This window comes from Odocoileus virginianus, chromosome 17, assembly GCF_023699985.2.
Source record: "Odocoileus virginianus isolate 20LAN1187 ecotype Illinois chromosome 17, Ovbor_1.2, whole genome shotgun sequence".
Classification (NCBI taxonomy): Eukaryota; Metazoa; Chordata; class Mammalia; order Artiodactyla; family Cervidae; genus Odocoileus; species Odocoileus virginianus.
This window is the reverse complement of record NC_069690.1, coordinates 46,701,739-46,727,281: the sequence shown is the minus strand read 5'-3', so window position 1 is coordinate 46,727,281 and position 25,543 is coordinate 46,701,739. Positions and strand designations below refer to the sequence as shown.

The 25,543-nt window shown below is 54.6% G+C and overlaps 1 protein-coding gene and 1 long non-coding RNA gene across 10 annotated transcripts in view; both read left to right on the top strand.

Annotated features, from left to right (window-relative positions):
* Window positions 1-6,372, top strand: part of LOC139039157 (uncharacterized) — a 31,123-nt gene extending 24,751 nt beyond the window's left edge. Inside the window, exons 2-4 of one of the 2 annotated variants that reach the window (XR_011492396.1) lie at window positions 3,276-3,411; window positions 3,720-3,773; window positions 5,484-6,372. This is a non-coding gene — a long non-coding RNA (uncharacterized lncRNA). The remainder of the gene's footprint in view (window positions 1-3,275; window positions 3,412-3,719; window positions 3,774-5,483) is intronic. The other variant, XR_011492395.1, reaches the window with a different exon arrangement.
* An 8,307-nt stretch (window positions 6,373-14,679) lies between these two features.
* Window positions 14,680-25,543, top strand: part of SLC38A10 (solute carrier family 38 member 10) — a 40,798-nt gene continuing 29,934 nt past the window's right edge. For all 8 annotated transcript variants that reach the window (XM_020875711.2, XM_020875708.2, XM_020875714.2 and 5 more), the window contains exons 1-6: window positions 14,680-15,094; window positions 17,865-17,982; window positions 22,792-22,837; window positions 23,641-23,734; window positions 23,945-24,088; window positions 24,943-25,067. In XM_020875711.2, the coding sequence (XP_020731370.2) occupies window positions 14,996-15,094; window positions 17,865-17,982; window positions 22,792-22,837; window positions 23,641-23,734; window positions 23,945-24,088; window positions 24,943-25,067 (626 nt within the window). In that variant the 5' untranslated portion in view covers window positions 14,680-14,995. The remainder of the gene's footprint in view (window positions 15,095-17,864; window positions 17,983-22,791; window positions 22,838-23,640; window positions 23,735-23,944; window positions 24,089-24,942; window positions 25,068-25,543) is intronic.

The following is a 25,543-nucleotide window of genomic DNA, read 5'->3' as shown; positions in this document are numbered from 1 at the left end:
TGCAATGGCTGGGGCCACAGCAATCCTGGGCGATCCCAGGAGAGGGAGACACAAGGCTGGGAAGGTAGCTGGGAGTGCAGAGGCCAGCAAGAAGAGAGCTGGGCAGTGGCAGGGAACCAGAACCTCAGCCTGGGGAAGTGAGGAGAGGGCCAGTGGGTAATGGGCTGCCTGGGTGCTGGGGAGGGTCTTGCAAAGAGGGCCCCACCCCCACCCACAACTCTGCCCTGCACCAGTGCTCCCCAGCTTGTGCCTTTTTACGACCACACCAGGCCCCTCAGGCTCACCAACTCTCCTGACCTTCAGGGACCCCCTCCCAGCCCCCAGATCTTGAGAATGGAATGCGACTCAGGGGGAGTAGCCAAGTCCCGCCCTCCTTAGCTGCCTTCCAGCCTCCAGGCATCCACCATCCCAGGGGTCTCGGGGAGCAGGGCACCCCACCTTCCCTGGGACTGGCTGGTATCTTCTCGCTCTCTCTCCTGCCTTATCAGTCATCCGCCTGCTCACCGACAGGCCAAAGGGCCAGCCCCCGGGACCCCAGCCAGGCCTGCCTCTGCCAGCCAGTGGCCTCTTGCCCAGGAGCTAAAAGAGTCATTGTTCCAGAGGGGATGAAGGAGAAGGGCACGGGGACACAGGAGCCTTCAGCCGTCGGTCAGGTCAGACCCAAGGGCCTGGGCTGGGCCACACTCAGGATACTCCCCAGGGCCAGCTGTGCATGGGGGCCAGCGGGGACCCTGGGGCAGTGCTCAGAGTGAGGCCTGAATTCAGGGGCCGCCTCCCCTGTCCTTTGCTGGAGGGAGAGTTGGCCACTATGCAAGTCGAGAGCCCAAGGCCCCTGGAGCCTCTGGTCCAGCCGAGACCCTGGGAAATGACATCAGATTATTGACTTCCTGGGCAGCCTGGGACCATGAAGGGGCTGGGATGGCTTCTGCCCTGCTCTGCTCAGCGCACAGCCTTTGGCCTCTGTCCTCTGCCCTGCTCGTCCTCCTGGTCTCTCCTTCCTGTCTGTCTCTGGGTATCTCTCCATCTCTGTGCCCCCTTTCCACCCTGACCCCCAAAGCACATCCCCCAGGGCAGTCAGTCTGCTGGAGGAACAGAGGGAACGCACTGTCTAGAGGTCCGAGCCCTAGGTGACAATCTCCCACGGGAGGCCTGGCCTTGATCCTCTGCCTGTGCTGCCACCTTGCTCGGGCATGCCCATCCTTGGCAGCCTGACCTGCTCCCTGGCCTTCAGGTCTCTGCACCCAGCCCACCTCCCAACACCCCGGGACCTTCCAGAGATCCTTGAAGGCTGGTGCTCACCTGGACCCTTAGCTCTCAGGGGATGGGGATATTTGTACCTTTTTCTGCCCCTTCTTGCAAAACGACATGTGTGGTTCTCCTACTGTCTTCTCCCCTGTCCTATGGGCCAGAGGAGTGACCTAGGACTGGTGAGAATGGGAGGCCCCAGGAGCCGTACAAGGACTGCCTGAGACCAGTGGCTACAGGCTAGTGTGTGGAGGAGGCCAGAGTGCCCCCCCGAGTGAGCAGACAGCAGACGGGCTCCTTGCCCTTCCCCTTGAGCTGGCAGCCGCAGAGGCCCACGTCCTGCATCAGCCCAGGGCTGCTGGAGTTGCAGGTGGCGGGGTGACCTTGGAGCCCGGCTTGCTCCCCCTACCCCCACCTGCTGGCTGGCCGGCCGAGCTCTTGCCAGCACAGAAAGCTCCTCAAGGTGAAGAGGGCGTCCTTGAGGGCTCCAGCGGCCCCACTCCATGGTCCAGGCTCCAAGGTCACTGCCAGTCCGCGGCCGCAGGAAGGGAGAGGGGTGACCGGGAGGTTACGGGTGTGGAGGGAGGAGGGGGCCGGGGGAAGGGAAATAAAAAGAGATTACATTTTTTAAAAGGTACTCTAGCTGTCTGCTGACACCATCTCTGGTCTCCATCCGTTTTATAGCCTGCCGTTTCAGGCAGCTGGGCTTAGCTGTCAGGCCGTGCGGGGTGTGTGTGTGTGTATGTTGGGGCTGGTGAGGAGCCAGATCCCCCCAGGGGAGCCTGATAGACGCACTTCCTCCCCCCTCCCTCCCCAGCTGACTTTTGCTCCAGGGCTGCTCAGGCCATGGGCACCCAACCCTTGGCAGGGCCAGGTGGGGGGGGGCGGGTTCGGGGGGGGAACCCAGCGCAGGTGGGATCCTGAGGGTGGAGGGGGATCTGACCCCCGGCTGGCGGCCACTATCCCTGCCCATCTATCCCCCTGACAGGTCAATTTTCTCCCGTGTTTTACAGGACCTTTCAGAGCAGGAAATGTGATCCGGTGGCTGATTTATGTCTTTACCTGGTCTTTGTTCACAAGCCGGCTCAGTCTTGTGCTCTGCAGGGCTGAGCCTGTCCAAGTGTCCAGGACCCCCATGTTCCTCCCCGGGGGACCCCACAGTCGGCTCCTCCTGGGTACCCGGACTGATGGTGCCCAGCCTGAGTTCACCTCTGACTCTGGCCAGAGGGTCCCTAACAGCATTTCCTGGGAGGGGGATGGTCTTGGGGCACTTCAAATTGCTTGGCAGAAGGGCTACCCCACCATCAGCCTCCTACCACCTGCAGTGTGGGGAGTGGCGTCCTGGGGAGAAGGATGGGGACCCGCATCTGGACTTGGACAGGAGGACTGTATCCCCTATCAACACTTCTCAGTTTGGAAGGGAGGAACGGCTGGGGTAACTGTGTTCTTTTTTTTTTTTAAATTTAATATTTATTTTTATTATTTTATTTGGCTGTGCCAGGTCTTAGTTGCAGCATGCAAGATCTTTAGCTGGGGCATGTGGGATCTAGTTTCCTGACCAGGGATTGAACTTGGGCCCCTGTGTTGGGAGCTCAGAGTCTTAGCCACTGAATCACCAGGGAAATCCTTAACTGTGTTCTTTACATGTTAAGTTGACTTCTGTTTCTCAAACTGAGCTCTTCCCTGGTGTCACAGCATGCATGGAGAAAAAGGGAGGTGGGGGCCTCTCCCCTGGTCTCCTCTGGGGGTGGTGGCAGTTGGCGAATTTTTTAGCAGCTGCCTTCTGAAGTAACAAAAATCTTTTGTGTACCATCGACGAGTTCTCAGTCTTTTATAAAATGGCACGGAGCCTGTTTAGAAGAATGTTAACGGACATTCCGAGTGAAAACAGCTCTTGGCTCCTGCCGCGCCCCCTCCTCTGCCAGGTGCCACCCCCCCATCCCTCCCCAGGAGGGGTCTGGGAACCTGGGACTAAGGCATCTTCCTCCATACGGCCCTCAGGTTCTATGTGATTTTCTCACATGTTCCAGGTGCTAACCAAGGTGACTATGGCTAACATACAGGCTGGACGCTGCCCTCCTGTTCCCACCGATGCCTGGGGCTCACCCCCAACACGCTGCCAGCTGGGGCCCAGGGGCCCACAACCACTTGACTGTGATCAAACAAGTAAGTGGGTCAAGAACCTTAAGCCCGGGTCTGTGTGGGCATCTCGAAGAAGAGGGTGGGTCCTGCCTTGCCCACCAGGGGTCCCCAAAGTGGGAAGATGCAAACACGGCATACTGGGAGGCCAGCATGACCAGACCGCTTCCCAGTGGACCCCACTCCTGAGCAGTGGGCTCTCCCTTGAGACTAGTAGGGGCCATGCGTGATTCTTGCTGAGGAAGGACCCCCACCCCATGTGGTCGCTGCCCCCACAGGAAGCCCAAACATTGGGCACCCCTTCCTTGGTAGCCAGGACCTGTATGATCTTGCAGGCTCTCCCTGGGTCTGGAGCTTGACCCCTGAACAAGTCACCTGCCCGCCCAAAGGTGGGTAACAATCTTCCCGCGTCTTGCCTCCCCAGGAGGCCCAGTTTCCCAGCTCCACTTTCCAGCCACTTGTTCCAGCTGTGAGATCCCATTATCCTTCCAACCTTATCCTGTTTAATGGTGAGACCAGTGCTGGGTTTTGTCTCCAAAAACTGACTGAAAGCATTTGGCTGATTTAAGATCCACCAAGGTGAAACTAATAGGGTTGGGACTTGAGGTTCCTCTTGGAGAGGACTGTAGTCCAGATCATGCCCACCAACCCATCCTTTTATCTATCCATCCATCATGTGTACATTTACTCACCCATCTGTCACTCACTCACCAATCGACCAACTCCCCCCTTTCATCCACCCATCTACCCATCATCCACTTATTCAATTGCTTGTTCAGCCACCCACTTATCCAAGTGTCCATTCATCTGCTCATTCATCCTTTATCTAACTAGTCCCCCTCCAGCAAGCCGCTTTCTTGTGGAGTACTCACATTATTCCAGGCCTGGTACCAGGTACTGGGGCCACAACGGTACATGAGAGCTTGCATTAGTCCCCATCTGGTGGAAGAGATGGCATGTAAATCCAGGAGGATCTGGGGCACATGAACCCACTGAGGGGAAGGAGAGGGCCTGGGAGGCTTCCAGAAGGAGGAGTCTGTGGAGTTTCAAGATGGGTAGTGAGGAAGGGCCTGCTGGGCAGATGCCAGGAAAGGTGGGTGGCTCCAGGAGGCTGGAGAACGGGGTAGGGGCCTGGGAGGCTGGCAGGAGGTGAGCCACAGCTGCAGAGCTGAGGTGACGGGCCTCATTCCCAGGCAATTTGGGAAGGTGGGAGGCGTGACCACCAATCAAGGAACCCATCACATCCTTCCTTCCTGGTGCTCCCTCTGGTATCAGCGCAACAGTCCCACTGGAAATGATGATGTGAAAGGAAAGGGGGGACAAGGCCCCTCTTCCCACCCTTCCCCCATCAGCTTGTCAGGATGAGAACTCAGGCACAACCGGAAGTGAAATAAAAACAGTGGAGTTAGTTTTGTGGTCTGTACTGTGTTTGTGACAATAGAAAATGAGAGCAGGTACCAGCTATAAAATATGAGTTGCGTGATTTCAGCGATTCTGCCTATGTTTGTGTTTCAAATGGGCATCACCTGTTATACACATGGATGTAAAATGCGTGCTAACGATTTAAATTTTTCCTTACTGAGAGTGACATTAAGTAACAAATAAAAAAAACACCAGGACAAGTGGAGAGACCATGGAAGAAAGGGAAAAGGTTTATACTTTCCTACCGTTCATGGAATTTCCTCCGACTTTTGAGCAGGGCCCACACTCTCTTTTAACCAGGCCTCACAGGTTATGTAGCAGGACCTGCGGATCATAGAGGGGGCTCGCTCTCCCCTGGGGGTTGGGGGTACAGTGTTAGGAAGTTCTGGCCCGCTGGGGTAACTCCCCCCACCATAGCCTTGAACATGAGTGACTTCAGTTCCTGTCAGCTGGGAATTGAGGTGATCTTGTGGCCCAGCCCCCACAGAAGAGCTCACCACACAAAGGGGTCCTTTCAAGATCCCTTCTGGGGTGTCGGGGACCCCAGGAAAGGTGGGAACAGCATGCTACAGGTCTGTTCTGTGACTGCCTTCCCAGGGGGCTGGAGGATGGAGTGGGGCCAGGGGCTTCTTGCCTGCTTGGAGCTCACCCCTACTTGCCCCCTCCATTCCCCTCAGCTTGGATGCCTCCACCCCCCAGGGATGTGGAGCACAAGAGAATCGTCTGTGCGGAGCCTGGACGGACTGGGAGCTGGGGCGACGTGTGACAGAAGGCTGTGAGCTCTGAACCCTCTGGGAGCTGTACTCGGCCAGTCCAACTGCTCGCCCTGCACTGAGGGAAGAGGTCACACCCCTCGGTAGCGTGGGGACAGCTGGAGGAGCCTGGCTGGACTCTGAGCCTGGGGGCCCTTGTCATCAGTGCCAGTCTCTGATGGGCCCGGGACGTGCCATGGGTGCCAGGCTTGGGGCTCAGCACGCTCTGGCCTGGATTTCATTAGCTCCCCTGCTACCTGAAAACCCTGCCTGTGTGTGGGCACCTAAGCAAGAGTATCAACAGCAGCTGGCAGTGACGGTGCCCACGTCCCACGCTCACCTGCTGCTTCCCACACGCAGGACCCACACCTCCTCAGGCACCTGACACAGTAGGTGTGCTGACCGCCCTCCCGTCCCTGGGTCCGGGGTCCTGTGAGCTGCCAAGTGCCTGCAAGCAGAGGCTGGCCTTTTATCTGCAGAGGTGGCGGCAGGGCCCACTGTGGCCGCTTCCGGAGGAAGGGCTGGACAGTGCTGAAGGAAGGGGACTCCTTAGTGATGGAGCTCCTGCTGTGGACCAGGCCCTTTGTGGACCTCCATGAATTAACTGGGGCTTCCCTCAGAGGGTAAAGAATCTGCCTGCAATGCAGGAGATCCGGGCTCGATCCCTGGGTAAGGCAGATCCCCTAGAGAAGGGAATGGCAACCCACTCCAGTATTCTTGCTTGGACAGAGGAGATGGTGGGCTACAGTCGATGGGGTCGCAAACAGTTGGACACAACTGACCTCCTAATACATAATTAACTTCTATGGCTGTGGAGGGGTGTGTGTGTGTGTGTGTGTGTGTGTGTAACTGTATATTTCAGGTGAGGAAATCGAGGCTGGATGAAGATGCCTAGCCCACTGGCTGGAGGGGATTTGAACATTGCCTGGTGCCTACAGCCTTGTCAGCAGCCGCAGCTCCTCTGAAGGAGAGATGAAGACTGAGTCCACTCCGGCCGAGGGCTAGGTGGGGGTCCCCCAGCTCCTGTGGGAGCAGAAACTGTGCCTTATTGTGCAGAGGGGCCTGAGGATTAGACAAAGCCTGAGCGTGGATCCGGAGGGCCCAGCCAGATCCACTGCCCTCTGCCCTTCCTGCCACTGCCCAGGACCCCTACGTCCGTGAAGGCTGCACTACCCCCACCCCCTGCCCAGCTCTGACCCTCTGCCTGAGGAGTGGAGGGGCCTGGGTTCCCAGGCAGAGCCTATCCTAGAGCCCCCACCTGCCTTGTCTCCATCAGCCCTCGGCTGTCCCTGGCTCTAATTACCCAGGCTCCATCTGCTGGGGCCTCCGCACAGCTGGGGAAGCTCTCAGAAGCCTAGCCCCATGCCCGGGCATGTCACATTCCTGCATCCCGCCCCACAGCCCACTGTCCTGCCGACTGCAGGGCAGCCACGGGTGCAGGGAGCCTGGGGGGCTGCAGCTGTTCAATGGGGGAGCTGGATACAGCCCAACTGTGCCCCGGGACTCTCAGCTGTGTCTCTCTCACCCCCTACCATTCCAGTCCCCAACCCAGCAAAAAGAAGTCAGAAATGTACCCCTCCGGGTCCGCTGGGGCCACCTGGAGGAGCTCAGTGTTCTAATGACGAGGGCAAGGGCAAGACTTCCCCCACTTGAAGGGGGCCACCTGATTTTCCCATGTCACCTCCCAACCTGTGGGTCACAGCCTTCCCTGGAGCCTGAGCGGGGACCCCGGGCTCTGTGGTGCCTGGGCAAGCCCTGTTTGGGGCATACCTTTTAGTGGAGGGAAGTGACATCTTTGATCCTAGGGCCGCTGTCCTGGAAGAGGTTTGATCTCTGGGAGATCTCCCTGCTTTTATGGCCTGGGAGCCAGATGCAGAAGGGGCTGAAAAGGAAGGCCAGCAGGTCTCCCAGTTCCTTCCCGGCCCCTGAAGGGTGCATTTGCCAGGCTTGGGCCACCACTACCGGCGTTCCCTTTCTGGAGCATGAAATGGCAGTTTCCTACTGGTTCACAAACCCTCTGGGGCCTCTCACCCTGGCAAGCCTGGAGCTCGTACATCTGCAGCCAGAACATCCTACCCTTTGTTCCCACTCCTGAGATGCAGCCTGGGGAGCAGGGGTGAGGCCTCGTGTGCCTCACTGGCCTGCCCCACAGAGGATCCGTGGCGCAAGGAGGAGGGTGGGCTAAGTGCATGCTGGGGTCTCAGCCTGACTTTGCCCCCAGCCTGCCAGACTGAGGCTGAGCGAACAGTGGCCATAGGACAGCTTGGCATGCCCACTTAGGGGGATGAAGGACCAGGGCAGGCAGGGGAGCGCATGGCTTGCTGGTTAAGGATCCGGAGCTACCGGGGTCAAGTGACAGCTCTTAACCTGCTTGGTGCGTCAGGAGAATGAACTCAGACATGGCCCTGCCTTTCCTGCACCCCCAGATCTACCTCCAGCCCCCAAAAGAAGGGAAATCACTTGCAAAGTTCCCAGGGACTGAGGTGGGGAGCCCACTTGCCCTAAAGGGGCTGTGTGGGGAGGGGGCCTGGGGCCTGTGCATGCGGCTCCTTGTGTCTGGACGTGTGATGCTGCACCTGTGGGCCCAGGCAGCTCTCGCCTCGTGTCTGGAATTTTTAGAAAAGGGTAAAAAAAAAGTAGATGAAAGCAGGTTTTCCATCTTGTCGAATTCTCAACCACCCCCTCTAATTACAAGATGATAATGAGATTCAGGGGGAGTTTTCTCCTGGTGGCCAAGATGATAATCTGCAGCTTTTGTCTGAGACTAGGGACATCACAAAGGTCATACTGTCCTTCCAGCTCACCCTGGCTGCACAGAAGGCTTTCCCTATGGGGACACACTTCCCATTCCTGGTTGCTGAATAGGACCTGGTCAAGGGCTCCCCCGTCAGACCAGGGACAGGGGACGCCTTGGTGGGAAACAGGTCTGCAGAGGCCACATGAGGCCCCAAAGCTTGTGTGCAGGTGAGCTCAGGCGGCGGGTCTGGAGTGGTGCCATTGTGATCCTTGTGTCCTTTCTGCTCTAACATGGCCAAAAGTGTCCCTAGGAGCCAGCCCCACAGCACAGTGCTGGACTCGACCACCAGCTAGAAGATGCTGCCTCCCTCGGCTCAGCTCAGTGGGCAGAGGCCAGTGGCCCTGAGTGCAAGGAGTTATGGAGTCACTATGACCTGGGTCCAGGCCATGTAACTTCAGAGTTACATGGTCTTGAGTAAATCACCTCGCCTCTCTGAGCCTCAGTTTTCCCTTCTGTAAAATGGGGAGGGCAATAGTTAGGGACTGCCACTGACTGCCTCTAGCAAGAAGTCCAGAATTTGCCCTGTGAGAAGTGTTGGAACAGATACAACCTGATGACCTGGGCCAGGGAGGATGTCCCGTGGACCCTCTCTACCTGCAGGAATTAGTCAGGAATTTCACCTGGGCACACACTTTAATGGCTCCAATTCCTATGGTTCTCCAGGGAGAGTGATGCAAATTAGGTGGTGTGGTGAACTTGGCCCTAGGGGAGGTCAGAGTGGTTCATGCATTGAGGGGTGTCCAGATGCAAGGAAGAGACAGGGCCAAGGCTTGGGAGAAGTGGCGGCGAAAGGCACCAGTGGACCACTGGTCAAGGGCGGGGAAGATGAGCATGTCAGATGGAGCAGGTGAGGCTGTGGCAGGGGCTGTGGCGTGTGGACACCAAGGGTCCTGAAACCCAAGAGTGTCCGGAAAGCACAGCATGGTGACATTCATGTCCTGGGGCTGATGTAATGAAGTTCTGATAGACTTAACAGAAATTTATTATCTCCCAATTCTGGGGCCAGAAGCCTGATGTCAGTGTGTCAGCATGGGCAGTTCTTTCTGAGACAGAATCTGCTTCATGTCCCTCTCACAGCTCCTGGTGCTGACAGTGGCTCCCGGCGTTCCTTGGCTTGTAGATGAATCATACCAATCTCTGCCAGTGTTCACAGGTGTTCGCTCCATGTGGGTGCTTGTGCCCAAATTCCCCGTTTTCATAAGGACACCAGTCTTAATGGATCAGGGCCCCCTACATGCTGAGGGACAGGGGTTAGGAATGCACATGTGAATGGGGGGTGGCCTCACATTCACCTTAAAGCTGCAAGGAGAGAAGGTGAGGGTGGCCATGGCAGCAGTGGCCCCGGGCTTGGAAAGTCGCAGGCCCTCACTGGTGGGTCTGGGGGGTTCTGGGTCATTGAGAGGCAGCTCTGCTGATGGTTATTTCTCAGTTCCTTGTAGAAAACAACTCTTGGGCCTCTCCCTCCCCACCAGGCATCCTGAGATGGGTCGGCCTAGTGGAGTCCCCTGGGGAGGACCAAGGGTGGGCACCCGGGCCAGGCTGCTGGCTGGGAGAAAATGTAGGTGCCTCTCCCCAGCACTCCATTCTGGCTTCCTGCCTTCCAGGAAAGGCTAGAGGGTAGGCCTCCCTGCGAACCACCCCCCTGGGTCCCAGAGCCACCTGGGGAGGGGAGGCCTGGTCCATCTTGGCCCAGCTGGCTTCTGGTCTCCCTCAGGGCTGGGTCAGCTGGCCTGGCCTCTGCTTGCCAGGCTTCTAGCTTTCCTAGTCTCTGGGAATTTGGGGCCTGGGTGGGGGGCCCCTGGAAGACTGGATGATTAGTCTGTGGTTTTTCCAACAGAGGGTCTTATGGCTCCCCCTACTCACGAGAGAGGCCCCTGAGGCTGAAGGAAGTGGTGTTAAAAACCCTGGAAGACCCTGCCGGGCCCCCTAGGATCTCCCAGGCCCACCCAGCCCAGGTGCCCAACAGCAGCTACTCTTCTGCCTTCTTCTCCTGGGCACCTGGCCCCCGGTCCTTCTCCCAGAACCTGAGCCAACAGCCCAGTGGTCATCAGTGGCTTGAGCTTCAGGAAAAACCCTTGGTCCCTGGCTTTTGGGGCTGAGGCCAAGGATGGACTCTCAGAGCTGGGGGACTAAGGGTGGTCCAGCCAGCTCCCCCTTGTCAGCCCCAGGAAAGCTCCCTTGCATCCGGGGGGCTCCCCAGGCATCTCCAACTTGGGAGGCCCCTGATAGAGGACGAGAGGACATAATCTTCCTCTAGGCCATAGTGGGGCCAGCCCCAACCCCCTCCTCATGTTCTCCCCTCCCCCATCACAAAGGGGACTTCGAAGTGGACAGAGTAAGTGCACTTTGGCAAACACCAGGGCTGACCCTCTCTCCCCTCACACTTCTTTAAGGCCTGAATGTCCGCACCCAGGAAACCAAGGTCAGGACTGTGTGTGCGTGTGGGGGGTGGCGTGCATCCCTGTCTCCCTGTGAAGCTGGTCCTTCCATGTGGTTTTCACAGTACCCCTTCCTCTGAGGAGGTGGCCTGGCATTGCAGGGCGCGGGGGGGGGGGGGGGAAGTTGGTGGATTCCTCTGCAGCACGTGATCCGATGGCGCCCGCCCAGCGGATGCTAGATGAGATCCATTCCTGTCTGCTGGATCTGTTGTCAGTTTTATGGCTCTGGGGTTATATAAACAGCGGGAGGAGCATGCAGGGAGTCAGGGCCACCAGGCCTGGGTTCCCTCTTTCTTCCCTCGGCCACCTCCCTGGGCTCAAGACAGCCCCCAGGCTCTGCTCCTACACAAGACAGCCTGAAAGAGGGCAGATCCAACCAGAGAGGGGTGTGGAAACTTGGGCTTCTGGACAGTTCCGCCACTGAGCTAGAGTGAATATTTAAATCCTGCTTGCTGGGGTGATAAAATCTCAGGCTCCATACCAGCCAGGGTCCCTGTTGCCCATCTTGCCCCAACTGCCCGGAGTCCCCCAGTATTCATTCCCGAGGGACCATCCTGGCCCCCAATCATGCCTCCAGTTTGGAAACTGGAGACAGATGGAAAAGCTGTGTGTGCTCAGTCACTTCAGTCCCATCTGACTGTTTGGACCCCAAGGACTGTAGTCGGTCAGACTTCTCTGTCTATGGGAATATCCCAGCAAGAATACTGGAGTGGGTTGCCATTTCCTCCTCCAGGGGATCTTCCTGGCCCAGGGATCGATTGAAGCCAGGTCTTCTGCATTGGCAGGTGGGTTCTTTACCACTAGCAACACCTAGGAAGCCCCTTAGAAGAGGGCATGACAACCCACTCCAGTATTCTTCCCTGGAGAATCCCATGGACAGAGGAGCCTGGTGGGCCACAGTCCATAGGGTCACAAAGAGTCAGACACGACTGAAGTGACTTAACACGCGTATACCTGGGAAGTCCTGAAAAAGCAGAAGATTGCTAAAAAAACAATGATGCTCTCCAGGAGAAAAGGGATTGTACTTGTGACCTCACAGAGAATCGCAGAGCAGTGTCATCAGCCCCATTTAACAACTGAAAACACTGAGGATTGATCCGGTGTTCTGGTAGCCAGGTCACAGCCAGCTCACAGCTCTGGCTCTCCCACAGCTGCCTCCCCGGCCCAGGCCACCTTCTCCAGGAGCCTTTCTCTAAAGCAGCCACAACTGTCAGGTAAATTTAACCCAGGCTGGGTCCCTGCATGTATTTGGTGAGGGCTGAGGTGGGGGAGAGGGAGGGAAGGGGAAGAGGGTGGTAGAGGGGATCCCCCTTGGTAAAGCAGGCACCGATGTGGGAGAAGCAGGATCTGTCACCTTAGTACAAGTGTGCCAGGTGGGGTCAGCATCCCCCTCTGTCTGAAGTCTTGAGTCGCCAGCATCCAGAGGTGGGACCCTAGTCCAGCCCCCTCCACCTCCTTGCCCAGATGGTGCCCATGGCTGTCACCTCCAGCAACCAAATGGAAAGTTGCTGCCTCTTCAGTGATGGATGCCCCAATAATGGGTGCTCAGAGGGGTTCTTTAACATGCCCAGGGTCACACAGCCTTTATGCTTCAGAAGGCTCCCATGGAACAGCAGTGTCACATCAGCTCTGCTGATTGAACTCACATGTGGGTAGTGAGAATGGAAGGATTGCAGGTTCAGAAATGGCCACAACCATGACTCTCTCTGCTTTACACATCAGTCCTAAAACCTTTAGGTAGTGCAAAGTGAGGCGAGTGTCTGTGCCATTGGGAATTGTGGGTGGGAGGCCACTCAGAACCAGAGTGGGAAGGAGAGGGAGTCTGGGATTGGAGTGGGACAGCCCAGGGGAGGGTATGGGAGCCTAAGTGAGGTGGAGAGCATCAACTTAGGCATTACAAGTATCGAAGGGGAGAATATCAGGATGAAGACTGTGGCCCTGGACCTCTAGCAGTGTTTGGAGATACTGCTGTGAACATGTGACTTTCAATATGTAGATGGACCTAGGAAGAAATCTAGATGTGAAAGTGGTACACACACGTGTCTTCTAGTTCTGCCCATTGAGGAACAGTGGCCAGGACCAGGGCCCAGATCTTGGTCTCTATGACTAATCTCCACTGGAAGGACTCCTTGGAGTTCTTGGAGAAAGGATTGATTCTTGAAAAGTATGCAATGAGCTTGGAACACCTTATCATGCAAGAAAGCAAAGAAGTGCTCAGAGGATGACAGGGACCCAGCACAGGACAAAAGGGCCAGCTGAAGGGGCTCTCACTGTCCAAGTCTAGGAAATCAGCACATCAAAATAACTCGTGATAATAATGGATGATAATCCACTGAATACAATTGGAAAATAGGAGTCCACAGTGCTATTGATATATTAACAGGTTGCAAGTTTGACAAGGACCAGAACATTTAGTTTCAAAGTACCTCCCCACAAACCACTCATTATTTACTAAGGAGAAAGACATAACTATCTAATCAAGCAATCAGAGAGAATATAGTCAGTAATGGGACAAATCAAAATCATAGGGCATCTGATAGGATTCAATGGAAAGACAGCAGCACATCCATGATATTTGTGCCAAAGAAAAGTAATTTGAATTTCACCATGAGTGTGGGTAGGCAGAATACTGGCTCCCCGCAAAGATGTGCACCCACTTAATCCAGGGAACCTGTGAATATGTTACCTTACATGCCAACAGGGATTTTGCAGCTGTGATTAAGGTTACAGACCTTGAGATGGGGAGATAATCCCAGATTATCCGGATGGACTCAATCTAATCACATGAATACTTAAAATTGGAAAACTTTTCCTGGCTGGGTCAGAGATGTGAAGTGAGAGGGAGTTGACCCCTTCTCCGCTGTTGCTGACTTTGAAGTTGGAGGAAGTAGGCCATGAGCCAGGGAACATGGCCTCTAGAAACTGGGGACAGGCCTCAGTTTTCAGTTTGCAAGAATATGGGGGCCTTGGTCCTACCACCCAAATGAATTGAATTCTGCCATCTACCCAATGAGCAGGAAATGGAGCCTTCCCGAGAACTTCCATAAAGGGGGTGACTGCTCACATCTTGATTTCAGTCCAGTGAGATGCATTCTTGACTTCTGATCCACAGAACCGTAAGAACAGGTTTGTGTTGGTTAAGTTGCTAAATTTGTGGTGATTTGTTACTCTAGCTATGAAAAACTAATACAACGAGGAGGCATCAGAAAAACCCCAATTGAGGGACACAGGGTTAGTTGTCAAGCACGTTGAAAGAATGCAAAATTCGTGAGATCAAATAGCTAATTAGAAAAATGGGCAAAAGTAAATAAGCATTTCAAGAAGAAATATGAATGGACAATAAAAATAGGACTAGATGATTAACCTCATTTGTAATTGGGGGAACGGTTAGGAACTTTCCTGGTGGTCCAGAGGCTAAGACTCTGCACTCCCAATGCAGGGGACTCAGGCTCTATCCCTGGTCAGGGAGCTAGATCTCACACGCCAAAACTAAGAGTTAGCATGCCACAACTGAACTGATTCTGCATCTAAGATCCCACGCAGCCAAATAAATAAATAATAAAGATAAAAATAAAAACCACAATGCGATTCCATTTTATTCACCAGATTAGCCCAACTGATGATACCATATGTATGTGACAATGTAGAGCCGTGGCGAGTTCCTTGTGCTCCAGGTCCTGAAAGAAAGGGCTCAGGATACCTGGTCCTCAGGAGGATTAGCTGGGTGCTGGAACAGGTGCTCGGCCACCGGGCCCCGCCCGCGGGCCCCGCCCCAGAGACCCAGCTCCACCTCTCATTGGTTTGCTTCCTACCAAGCCCCGCCCCACTAGGCTCGCCTCGCTCCGTAAGAGCCCTGCCTGAGCGCCGCCTATTTGCCGTCACTTCCGGGCAGAGGAGTCCGCGGAAGGAGGAAGTGTGTGTCAGAGTGGCTGCAAAGCCGGGCTGAGGTGTTCCTGGCTGGCAGCCCGCAATTCTCCCGGGTATATGCGTGGGGACACGGAGGTGGCCAGCGAGAACCAGCGAGGGAGGAAGACATGAGGCGGCCGTGGGGCCTGGCGGGGTCTGGAGGTTGACTGCTCCTGCCGCCTTCCCAAGAGGCCGCCTCCTCCAGGCAGCCAGCCACCCGTCTCCCTCAGGGTCTCACGCCCCACCGTCGTCCCGGCGTCTTGAACTGGGGCTCCCTGGCCCCTAGACCCCGCGCTATGACTGCGGCCGCAGCCTCCAACTGGGGGCTGATCACGAACATAGTGAACAGCATAGTAGGGGTCAGTGTCCTCACCATGCCCTTCTGCTTCAAACAGGTGAGTCCAGCAGGCAGTGGTCACCCCCTTCGCCGCCCGGGGCTTACTCCCTCACGGGAACTAGGACTTGGGGAGGCGGCCTCGCAGCTTGCCCGCCCCGTGGATGCAAGAGAAATTGAGGGAATTCCCTAAACGAAAAGCTTCAGTTCAGTCGCTCAGCCGTGTCCGACTCTTTGCGACCCCATGGACTGCAGCACGCCAGGCTTCCCTGCCCATCACCAACTCCCGGAGCTTGCTCAAACTCATGTCCGTGGAGTCGGTGATGCCATCCAACCATCTTATCCCTCTTTTCTCAACGAAAAGCCTAAGAACAATTAATAATTTCAGATCGAAGTGCAAATGTAGCAAAGTAATATGATCTTTCAAAAATGGAAAGTGATCACAGGATTCAGTGTTATTTTTCTTTGTTATTATTTCTAAAAGCTCTTACCTGACTGCACTTGTATTCAGAAGCACACCTGTCAAACCCCCAGACCTTGGAACTAGTTTGGGGTGTTGGTTACAAGGTGATTACTACATTCTCCAGATTGTGTGCTTAAAATTTGTGCATTCCACCATGTGCAAATGTTACCTTGATTGAAGAAATCCAAAATATTAAAAAATTGGTGTCATCCCAGCATTAAATACCTCATGAAAGAAACTCACCATTTTTGAGGTGTGGATTCATTTGACTTTTGTTTAATTCACAAATAAACAGGCATTTGGTATGGTAGAAAAGGGAGGTGATAGAATTATCAAATTGGATAACTTCTTTCCTAAAATTGAACTTCTTAGCTTACTGTGTGCCATGCTGGAGATACTGTTACCTCTGCCTCTTGGGGCAGGAGCTGTCTACTAGCTAGGTTGCTTGAGGGTGGAGGAGGAGAGGGACACCAGAGGACAGGTGGCCAACAAGGCCTCAAAGACCAGTCTTACATGATGAAACCAAATAGGTGGAAAAATGAAAATAAGATGGATATTTTGGAACTGAAAATCGGCATCAGTATTTAATTTTAGAGCAACACTTTGCATTTTTCACATTTAGCATCTTTTGGATAAAAATAGCAAAAAGAAAATGCATTTAGGGTTCCCGTGTGAGTGGTTGATCTGACTTGGTTGGTGAGCATGTTGGTGGGAGGATGGAGACTGCAGGGCTATGTAGAAGGCCACGCTGGCGGCTTCAAAAGCAACATCTGTGTCTTGGCTTGCGAATCCCAGCGTGGGCCGGCCACCTCTGGATGTTTCTGGAAGGACTACGTGTCCCAGCATGCAGTGCAACTTGCCTGGCACAGAACTGCATCCTGGGATGTGTAGTTGGCTGGTCCTGAGTCTGTAAATGCAGTGCTGCCTTCCTTGACTCCTCTCTGCCAAGTGCCACTGTGGCAGGGCTCTGGTCTCTGGTGATTCAGATTTGAGTGTCTTACTGTGTGCTGGGCATGAGTCCCCTGCCAGAGCATTTAAAAATGGGCCAGGCTGAGTTGCCTGGGGGGAGAGCTTATTGGTGGGTGCCCTCTTGCAAGCAAAGACCTGGAAGTGGTTTGCCCTGCCCCGAGGGCCTGGCCAAGTTAGGACATGCTGTCACTCATCACTCAGACTCAGTGTCTTCTCCGTGAGAAGCCTGTTGGCAAGAACACCATGTGAGGCCAACAGGCAACTTGGAGATGTGTGTTTTTATCTGGTAGCCAGGTCACTTAAAAGTTTTTGTGTTTTTTGTTTGTTTGGTTTTAATAATTTGGGTACTTTTCTGAAAAAATTAGCAATTTACTAAAGTGTAACATGCATACTGAAAAGTGAACACATTTTAGGTGTACTCTTGATGGATTTTCATAATATTAACAAACGCATGTAGCCAGCTCCCAGATTGAGGGACACAGCATTGCCAGCATCCCCCACCCCTGCCTCCTTACTGATGGTTGCCCTCCCACCCCCAGGCCCCACTGGTCAGTGTTGCCAGGTTTTAACTGTATGTGAATGCATCATGTCGTAGGTGTCAGGCTAGCATTGCTCAATTTATCTGTTTCTTAACCTTTGCTAGGCAGGCGTGACATTTCCTGTTTGGAGCAGTGCACAGGCTTTGACCACATGGACCTGTCCTGTGGGGTGGTGACCCTCACGCAGGAGAGCTGGCTGGTGGACTGTGTGTGTATTCTGCTCTGCTAGATGCTAGTAGGACAGTTGGTTGTTTCTTCAGTTTTTGGATTACAGATAAACCTGCTGTAAACATTGGCATGCAGGTTTGTGCATGAACACATGTTTTCATTTCTTTTGGGTAAATACCTAGGAGTGCAATTGCTGGTCAGATGGTGAGTGTCTGCTTAACTTATAAGAAAGGCGTAAATGTCATTTTTAATCTCTTCCTTCCAGAATGTGTTTATCACTCGTAGCTGTTGATCCTAGTGGCTGGAAGGTGGTTCGCTGTAGGGTGTCTGCAGGGAACTGGGGAGACTGGCAACCTCTCACCATTCCTTGAAACTCTGGGAAGGAAATGGGGTCCCTGGTGCTCTTTCGGGGACATGTATACACTTTATGTCCCTGCACAGAACGTGTTGACCACTCCATCCAGGAACTGTTACCCATTGGTGTTGGGACAAAGTAGAGCTGGGCCCTCAAGTCTAGGGAGCGGGAGCCAAAGGGAGGGCTTTTGGTCATCATTTGTGCTGTTCACCTGTGTTCAGCGTGTGAGATAAAGATGCTGGGTAATGTTATTTTGTTCAGTTCAGTCACTCATTCGTGTCCAACTCTGCGACCCCATTTATTTTGTTAACGTCTCTCTTTTGTCCCAACACTCCAGTGTGGCATTGTCCTGGGGGCCCTGCTCTTGGTCTTCTGTTCTTGGATGACGCACCAGTCCTGCATGTTTTTGGTGAAAGCTGCCAGCCTGAGCAAGCGGAGGACTTACGCTGGCCTGGGTGAGTGCATTGCCTCCCTGAGAGGGGCGGGACCTTTCTTAGCACCTTCTTAAGGAGTGCAGCATCTGGATCTGGGGCTGTGGGCCTTAGTCTTTTAAGTACTTTTCTTTCACTTTAATCTTTTTTTTAGTCATGCCACACAGCATGAGGGATATTATTTCTCTCACCAGGGATCGAACCCACACTTCGTGCACTGGAAGCATAGACTCTTAACCACTGGACCGCCAGTGCTTTATTCTTTATTCTACTTTATTCTTAAAGAGTCTTTTGAGCAGCAATTTTTCTTATTTTAAAATTTAATGCAGTTAAAAAAACAAAGCTGTTAAATCAACATGTTTTAAAATTGAGATAATGCTTGTCTTCCTGCCTTCTCTTTATGCATGTCCACATAGAGAGGCCCCTCCCGGTTCAGACAGCCTTGGCAGCTTCTGCTCTTATGCCTACAGCCCCAGAGCCTTCCTTCCTGACCCAGATATTGCTGCACGTCTCCACTTTGAATGCCACGGGCAGCCTGTCCTTGGGCTCAGGCTTGTATCGGCAGCAAGTCATCAGCTCCTCTACGGCATCCTCTATGTCCTGTTGCTGGTTGCAGTCTTGTTTCCTCTAGTTCTTTCTTCCTTTGATTTCGTCTGAGGCAAAGAAGGCTGCGCTTTCCACCTCCTTTCGGTTTGATCTATTTCCTGGACAGCCTGTCTCTGAGTGCAGGGCCCCCATTCTCCCACCCGCCTCAGGCTGGTGTGCGAAGGCTGCATTCTCTCCACCACCTTGGACCTCTCGACTCCATGCTGCATTCTGGGGATATGTGGTGTGGGTGTTGAAATACCAATACACGTGGTCTCAGGGGCTGCTCTGTGCACGTCTGTGGAAGACTCCCATCCTCTGGCTGGGACCCCCTGACCTTCCAGCTAGTGTGTGGCCCGGATGCTGGGTCCGCTTGCGGAGGCCCTGGTGGGCCCTCGGCTCACAGCTCTCACAGCAGGGAGGAGGCGCCAAGAGGAAACGGTGTGCAGGGTTCCCAGGGCCAAAGAAAATAAAAACATCTGTGAGCCCCACGCGTGGGCTTTTGGCAGTGTGACCTCTGGTTTCCTTCCAGTCTGCCTACTTTGCATTGGCACTGAGATACTCACATTTGTTCTGACCTCAAAATTGAAGGACTGCTTCCTTCTCTCTCCATTCTGATAAGAATGGTGCTGTCAGACTCTTTCATTGCTGTTGGAGTCACTTGGGGAAGTGAAATTTAGAGGCTAAATTTGACTCGCTCCCCCACCCATGAGACCAGGTTCTACTTGGGATGACATGTGTACCAGGGCAGGTCCCTTCCTCCTTTTGTGAGGCTGTGGCTTTTGGGGTGACTCTTTCTCCCTGCTCAGGGTTCCCAAAAAATGCTTGGCTGTGCCCTGAAATAGGATGAGTGACCCTGGACTGGGGAGGCTGTGGTTTTTGACAGCTGTCCATCTGAATATTCTTAGAAGGTCCCCGAGAAGGCAAACTGGTTTGGCGAGGTGTGAAAGATTGAAGAACACTACCCATGGACACCCTCCTGTGTGGTTGGCTGGTGCTCCTACCTTTTAACTGCTTGTGGTGGCTGCAGCCCAGTTCTCACTACCCAGAACCAAAAAATATCTGAAACCACCCGTAGTCTCTGATTATGCCTTTGGTACCAAACAAGATGGTGCATTTGTGTGAACTCCCACAGTCCCCCCAGGCCCAGCCTGCAGCATCAGCTGCCCTTTGTCCTGGCTCCGTCTTGGCACCATCTCTGAAATGGAGAGACCCCACCACTTGGAAAGGAGCCCTACACAGGAGGAGATGGGAGTCTCTTGGACCCTATGGACCAGCAATCCTCCCACACCTCCTGGGCCATTTCTGCTGCTTGTAGGTCTTCTGTCCTCCTCCTTCTCTTGGCCCAGAGCTTGCACTGCTGCCAGAGAGGGTGGCCTGGGCGGAGAGAGCTCACTGCATGCCAGTCCTGCAGGCCCGGGACAGATGGCCTCTGTCCGCAGAGCCCCCAGCACATGTCTGCTGGGCCCATGGGCATCAGACAGCTGGGGGTGGGGGAGTGGGGGGGTGGGGGTGAGGAGATGGGCAGACCTGAAGACAGTGCAGTGCAGGGTGTGGAAGCTGCTGAAACGGCTGAAGCAGCCTCAACAAATAAACCTTTTTAAGCCATCGCGCTCTAAGGAACAGGTGGATGGTTTTCTCAAGTTTGAGTTTGTGACATTTCTCAATTTGGTTCATGCCTGGAAGTGACCACAGTGCTCGCCCTCCCGGTCCTGGCCCGGGTGTAGGCATCACTGGAGGATGAACTTTGTCAGTTTGTGGAAATACTGCCCTGCTGTGTTTTGTTTCTGTTGGTGTTTTGTGTGTGTGTTTTGTGGTGTTCTGTTTGCTGCTTGTAGACCAGTTCTGTGAATTTTATCTACTTTTTATCTGCTGCTCCTTTGCCTTGTGTGGCTGACTTTCAAGTAGACTTTTCAAACCCCATTTTCAGAAGATGTACAGCTATACCAGACAGTCAGCTGTCCCGAGAAGTCATGGCCCCATGAGGCCACTCTGACGCGGGCCCAGCCTGCAGAGGTGACCAGGCCTTGCTGCCACCTCGGAGCGCTCAGCTGTGCGTAGCAGCTGCTCTGGCACCGCGTCTGTGTTCCTGTCCTCTACCCGCCCAGGTTTCTGTGGCCCTGGTCAGCCTTCTTCCCGATCATGGGCTGGGTGGGGCCTGCAGAGGGCCTGTCCCTCCCTGCCTGTCCCAAGTTGTGTGACCTGTACCTGTGGATACTTGGCTTGGGAAATGAGGGTCACAAAACCATCCTTCCTGACACCCAGGATTCTCTGCACCCCCCACCCCTTGTTTATCCAGCAAATGGTCATCATACCCCACCCCCAGGCAGATGGCAGCGGGAGTCAGGTGGCTGGCTTTGGGGAGGGCTGGGTTGAGGTCGCTGCCCTCCACGTGAATAGCACAGTTTGGTGTGTGCTTCCCCATCTCTGCCTGATGAGCGGAGGCTGTGGACTGTGGGCAGAGAGCATGGGGTGGGCCTGGGGTCCCGATTTCCACAAGGTGTGCTGAGAGCCGTGGGCCCGGCTGTGGCCCCAGGAGAAAGCCCTGAGCCAGCCTCTCTGGGGAGACTGGGAAGCCCCTCCTGACAGCATTCCCGGCTACACACCTGGCAGGAGTGCCGGCTCTGGGTCCCCGCGGGGCCCAGCCCACGAGCTGCAGCGAACCTGCTGCAGATGGAGAGGGGAGGCCGGCCCAGGAGCGTGGGGAAGGGACCTGCCTTCTCGGAAACCATCCAGCAGATGCCGCCCAGCCTCGCGGGGCAGGTCTGGTGCTCTGCTTCTGGCCCAGAGGGGTGGGAGGGCAGTCCCTCGCTTGCCAGTGAGAGACTGAGGGCTGGGGGGCTGCCAGGTGTTCTTTTTATGTCTCAGGATTAGGGGTTACTGAGGCCTGGACACTTGGAACGGTGTGTGGGGTATGTGTGGGGCTCTCCCGGCTAAGAGCCGGGCAGGAAACACAGGCCTTCTCAGCACAGGCAGCTACTCGGGGGCAGCCCCACTAGGTTTGTCCTTCTGGGAACCCAGCGAGTCTTTCTGGGTGAAAAGGTGCCGCCTCATGACTCTTCTCTGGCCTCCTAGAACAACTTTAGTTTCCTTTGTCCAGAATGCGGGTGTGTTCTGGAACTCTCTCTGGCTGGGTGCTCTGAGCACTTAGAATATGCTGTAGATGCTCAGCTTCCTTTTGGAGAAGGAGGGGAATGGGATGGCTGGGCCCCAGCCACCTTCACGTTAGGGGCACTGGACTTTGTGTCTTAGAGGACCCTGAGGTGCAAGTGTCCATGTGGTAGTTGGACAAGCCGGGAGGCCGGAATGACCCCTGGTTTGCTTCCCAAGGCCACCTGCCCTGTGGCCATGTAGCCCAGGGGCTCCATGTTCACTGGCTTTTGGCAGTGCTGTGATTTTTCCTAAATAGTTTGAAAGTAAAGTAGTTGTGTTTTTTGGACTCGTTCACGTGAGGTGGCCTGCGTGTTCCCTGCTCTCTGCTCTCCTGGATGGCTCTGCCCGTGTGAGGGAGGGGTCTTTGCTGTTACGCGCACCCCCTTCTGCTTGTTTCTGGGGGATCAGAGCTTCTCTCGGCCCTCGTCTGGCTTACCATGGGGCTGGGTTGCAGGGGTTCCCAGCCTCTGTGAGGTCCAGGGAGGGGCCTGCTGAGTCAGCTCCTAATGTCTCTCCTGCTGGAAACAGCTCCACTATCAGGAAGGACAGGCTGAGGGGCTTTTCCAGGCTTGCGTGCACTTGTCCCCTCCTGTCCCAAAGCACCTTGCTCGAGATTTTCTGCTAAAACCACAGAGTGAACATGAAGGCCCTTAGCCAGGTCCCCTTGTTATGACTGGGAAAACCAGATGTGCTGGGGCTGGGCTGACCGCCCTCCCCGGGCACCCCCACCCTGTCCCAGGCAGGCCTCCCTCGGCCTCCTCATTGGCAGCCTAACTTGCCCAGAGGGAAACTGCTGCTTCCCTGAGACCGTTTTTCTTTTCTTTTTTCTTTCCTTTCCTTTTCTTTGTGTACGAGTGAGTGTGAAAAGTGACCCACCCTAGCTTTATTCTTATTTTCTGTGATTCTTATTTGTTGAAGGTAGATCTGAAAAAAGACGGGACCAAAATTTTCAAATATCCCCTTATATCCGTAGAACTCCAGACCTACAGGTTTTTGTCAGATTGCCTTTCACAACTTTTACTGGGGATATTTTTACTGATGTGCTTCTCTCACTTTAGACTGAGCGTTCATTCTCTTTTTCCCTCCCTGCACTAGCATTGCACGCCTACGGGAAAGCAGGGAAGATGCTGGTGGAAACCAGGTAGGTGGTGCTGTTCTGTTGGGGGTAATTCTCTCTGTTCTTCACTTGTGACCAAAAAGAAACAAGAGGATTGCTACACAATGAGTTGTATGTTTCAGATGTGCATTGGTTCATAGCTTAAAATATTTCTCTGAAGTGTTACTTACTAAATAGTTGAAAGTTTAATTTATTGTACCCTTAAAATGATTAGTGTCAAGGCTGAAAGCCTTATTTAAGTCTTACTAAGAAAAATATAAAAATGGAAAACCCAGGGAACACAGCGAGGGGGCACTCCCTGGGCTGTACTTCATCTCTGGGTTCTGTTCCCGAAACTCAGATGCCCCCCCAACCCCGCCCCCTGCCCTGAACACTACTGCATAAAGGTGGCATTAAACTGGAAATGTCATATTCTCCCTTTGGAGTAAAATTTTATGAGATGAAAAAAATGGCTGAGAAATTGCACTTTTAGGCTTCTAAATTAGGGAATTGCAAACTGAAAAGAATAACCCTTTTCTGAAGCAGTTGATTGTTCTTTTAACTTGTCTTAACATCACAGTGCATTTTTGTACCACCTGAAAGAACTTTTAGAACCTCCTGCTGAGAGAAAAATGTAATATCACATAAAGAAGAGTCTAGTGTTGCTCAATATTCATTCTGAGTAAAATAGCGAACTCTGTAGCCAAACCTTGGAAACTGTTGAATGTCGACACCATGTCTCCCATTCGACCTCTCCCTTGGGTTGTTGCGTGTCAGCGGCCAGGGGGATGCCGGTGCATCTGGGACCCCCGGTGCTCAGCTCTCAAGCTTGCCCACCTTCCTTGCAGCATGATTGGGCTGATGCTGGGAACATGCATTGCCTTCTATGTTGTGATTGGCGACCTGGGGTCCAACTTCTTTGCTAGGCTGTTTGGGTTTCAGGTAAGGACATCTTCAGGTGTGCGGAAACCTCACGGCTGCTCGCATGGCAGCGCTGGGACTATTTCAGTCCGAATCTCGGATGGGGGGGCGGTGGGAGGGGCTTCGAGACCAGCACGCCAAGAGGCGAAGCTCGCTGGGCCCCAGTCAGTCCCAGGGCTCGGGGTGGGAAGCCCGGGCCATCCCTGTGCCAACTCCTGGCACTCTGCTCAGGTCACGGGCACCTTCCGCATGCTCCTGCTCTTCGCGGTGTCCCTGTGCATCGTGCTCCCGCTCAGCCTGCAGAGGAACATGATGGCCTCCATACAGTCCTTCAGTGCCATGGCCCTCATCTTCTACACCGTGTTCATGTTCGTGGTGAGTGTCAGGCCGCCACCTGCCGCCGAGGTTGACGGGAACGTGACGTAGAATCCGCCACAGGAGCCCACAGACAGGGCTGCAGGGGAGGGGAGCACTCTGAGGCAGGAAGTGAAAGTGCGATGCTCCCCAGTTCACGGAAGACCTTTTATATGGGCTTTGTGGCCAGAAGTCAGGAGGCCAGCCTTACAAGGGGTTGAGAGCAGTTATTGTCTAACAAGTGTTTATCGCTGACTGTTGCGGGGGGCAGAGGGGTGCAGTCTGGAGTTGACACTCAGGGCGCCCCTTGGGAGCCCCCGGGCCTGAGCCCCTGACCACTCCGGTGGGAGCAGAATGGGAGAGTCTGTGTAGTGGGCTCTCCTTAGAAGACCAAGCCCCGGGTGGTGTCTCCAGTGCCCCTCGGCTCTGAGGGCCAGCCCAGTGACCCTTCCCCTTCCTCTCCAGGCAGCCCTGTCCTTGATGGGTCTGTCTATTAAATTATGTCCGTGCAGGACTGGCAAGGACCTGCCAGCTTGGGGGACTGTCCTGACCTGGAGGCGACTGGGGTGGGCACAGCAGGTGGGCCTCATTGCTTACCATCTGCAGCCCTGGACGGGCAGCCGCCCCCAGGGCCAGAAAGCCCCGCAGCTCCTCTGGGCATCACCTGGCCAGCTGGTGGCACAGCAGAGAGCCGAAACCCTGGGCCACGCACCACTCCCAGCCCCTCCAGCCCCCCCAGCCCCTCCCGTCGGTGGCACCAGGCTGCGCCGTGCGGGGCCTGCACTGTGGTGCCAGCCGCCTCGGTGCCCTGCCCGACCCTGGCCGCAGTCCCCCTGTGTGTGCTGCCTGGTATGAGCTCCGCTTCCTTCTCGCAGATCGTGCTCTGCTCCTTCAAGCACGGCCTGTTCGGTGGGCAGTGGCTGCATCGGGTCAGCTACATCCGCTGGGAGGGCGTCTTCCGCTGCATTCCCATCTTTGGCATGTCCTTTGCCTGCCAGTCGTAAGTACCACCTGCTCCCGGGGCCCTGGGGGTGAGTGTTACGAGGGGAGGCTGCCATCCTGGGAGCGGAAAGCACCATTTCCTTCAGTGGATGATGCAGGCCACGAGGAGTAAGGTGTTCTTCACCGTGGCTTCTCCCCGCTCCAGGTTCAGGGCGGGAGTTCTGTGTTTACCAGGAGAGAAATCAACTTTGTTCCTGAGATGTGTTGCCGGCACTGTTGGCGACAACGCCCAGTTTGCCAAATCCCCCACGAGCAGAGTTGGCTGTGGGGAACACAGCACAGCCCCGAACCATCTGACTCACAGAGTCCCGAGCTTTTTGCCAGAATTTAGCTATTCGTGTGAGAATATTTAAGAGGGAATTGCACAAACATTGACTTCAGACTGCTGCTGGGACGCTTTCAGAGACGTGTGTGTGTGTGTGTGTGTGTGTGTGCGTGCGCGTGCGCACGTGTGTGTAATTGAGCAGGCGTGTG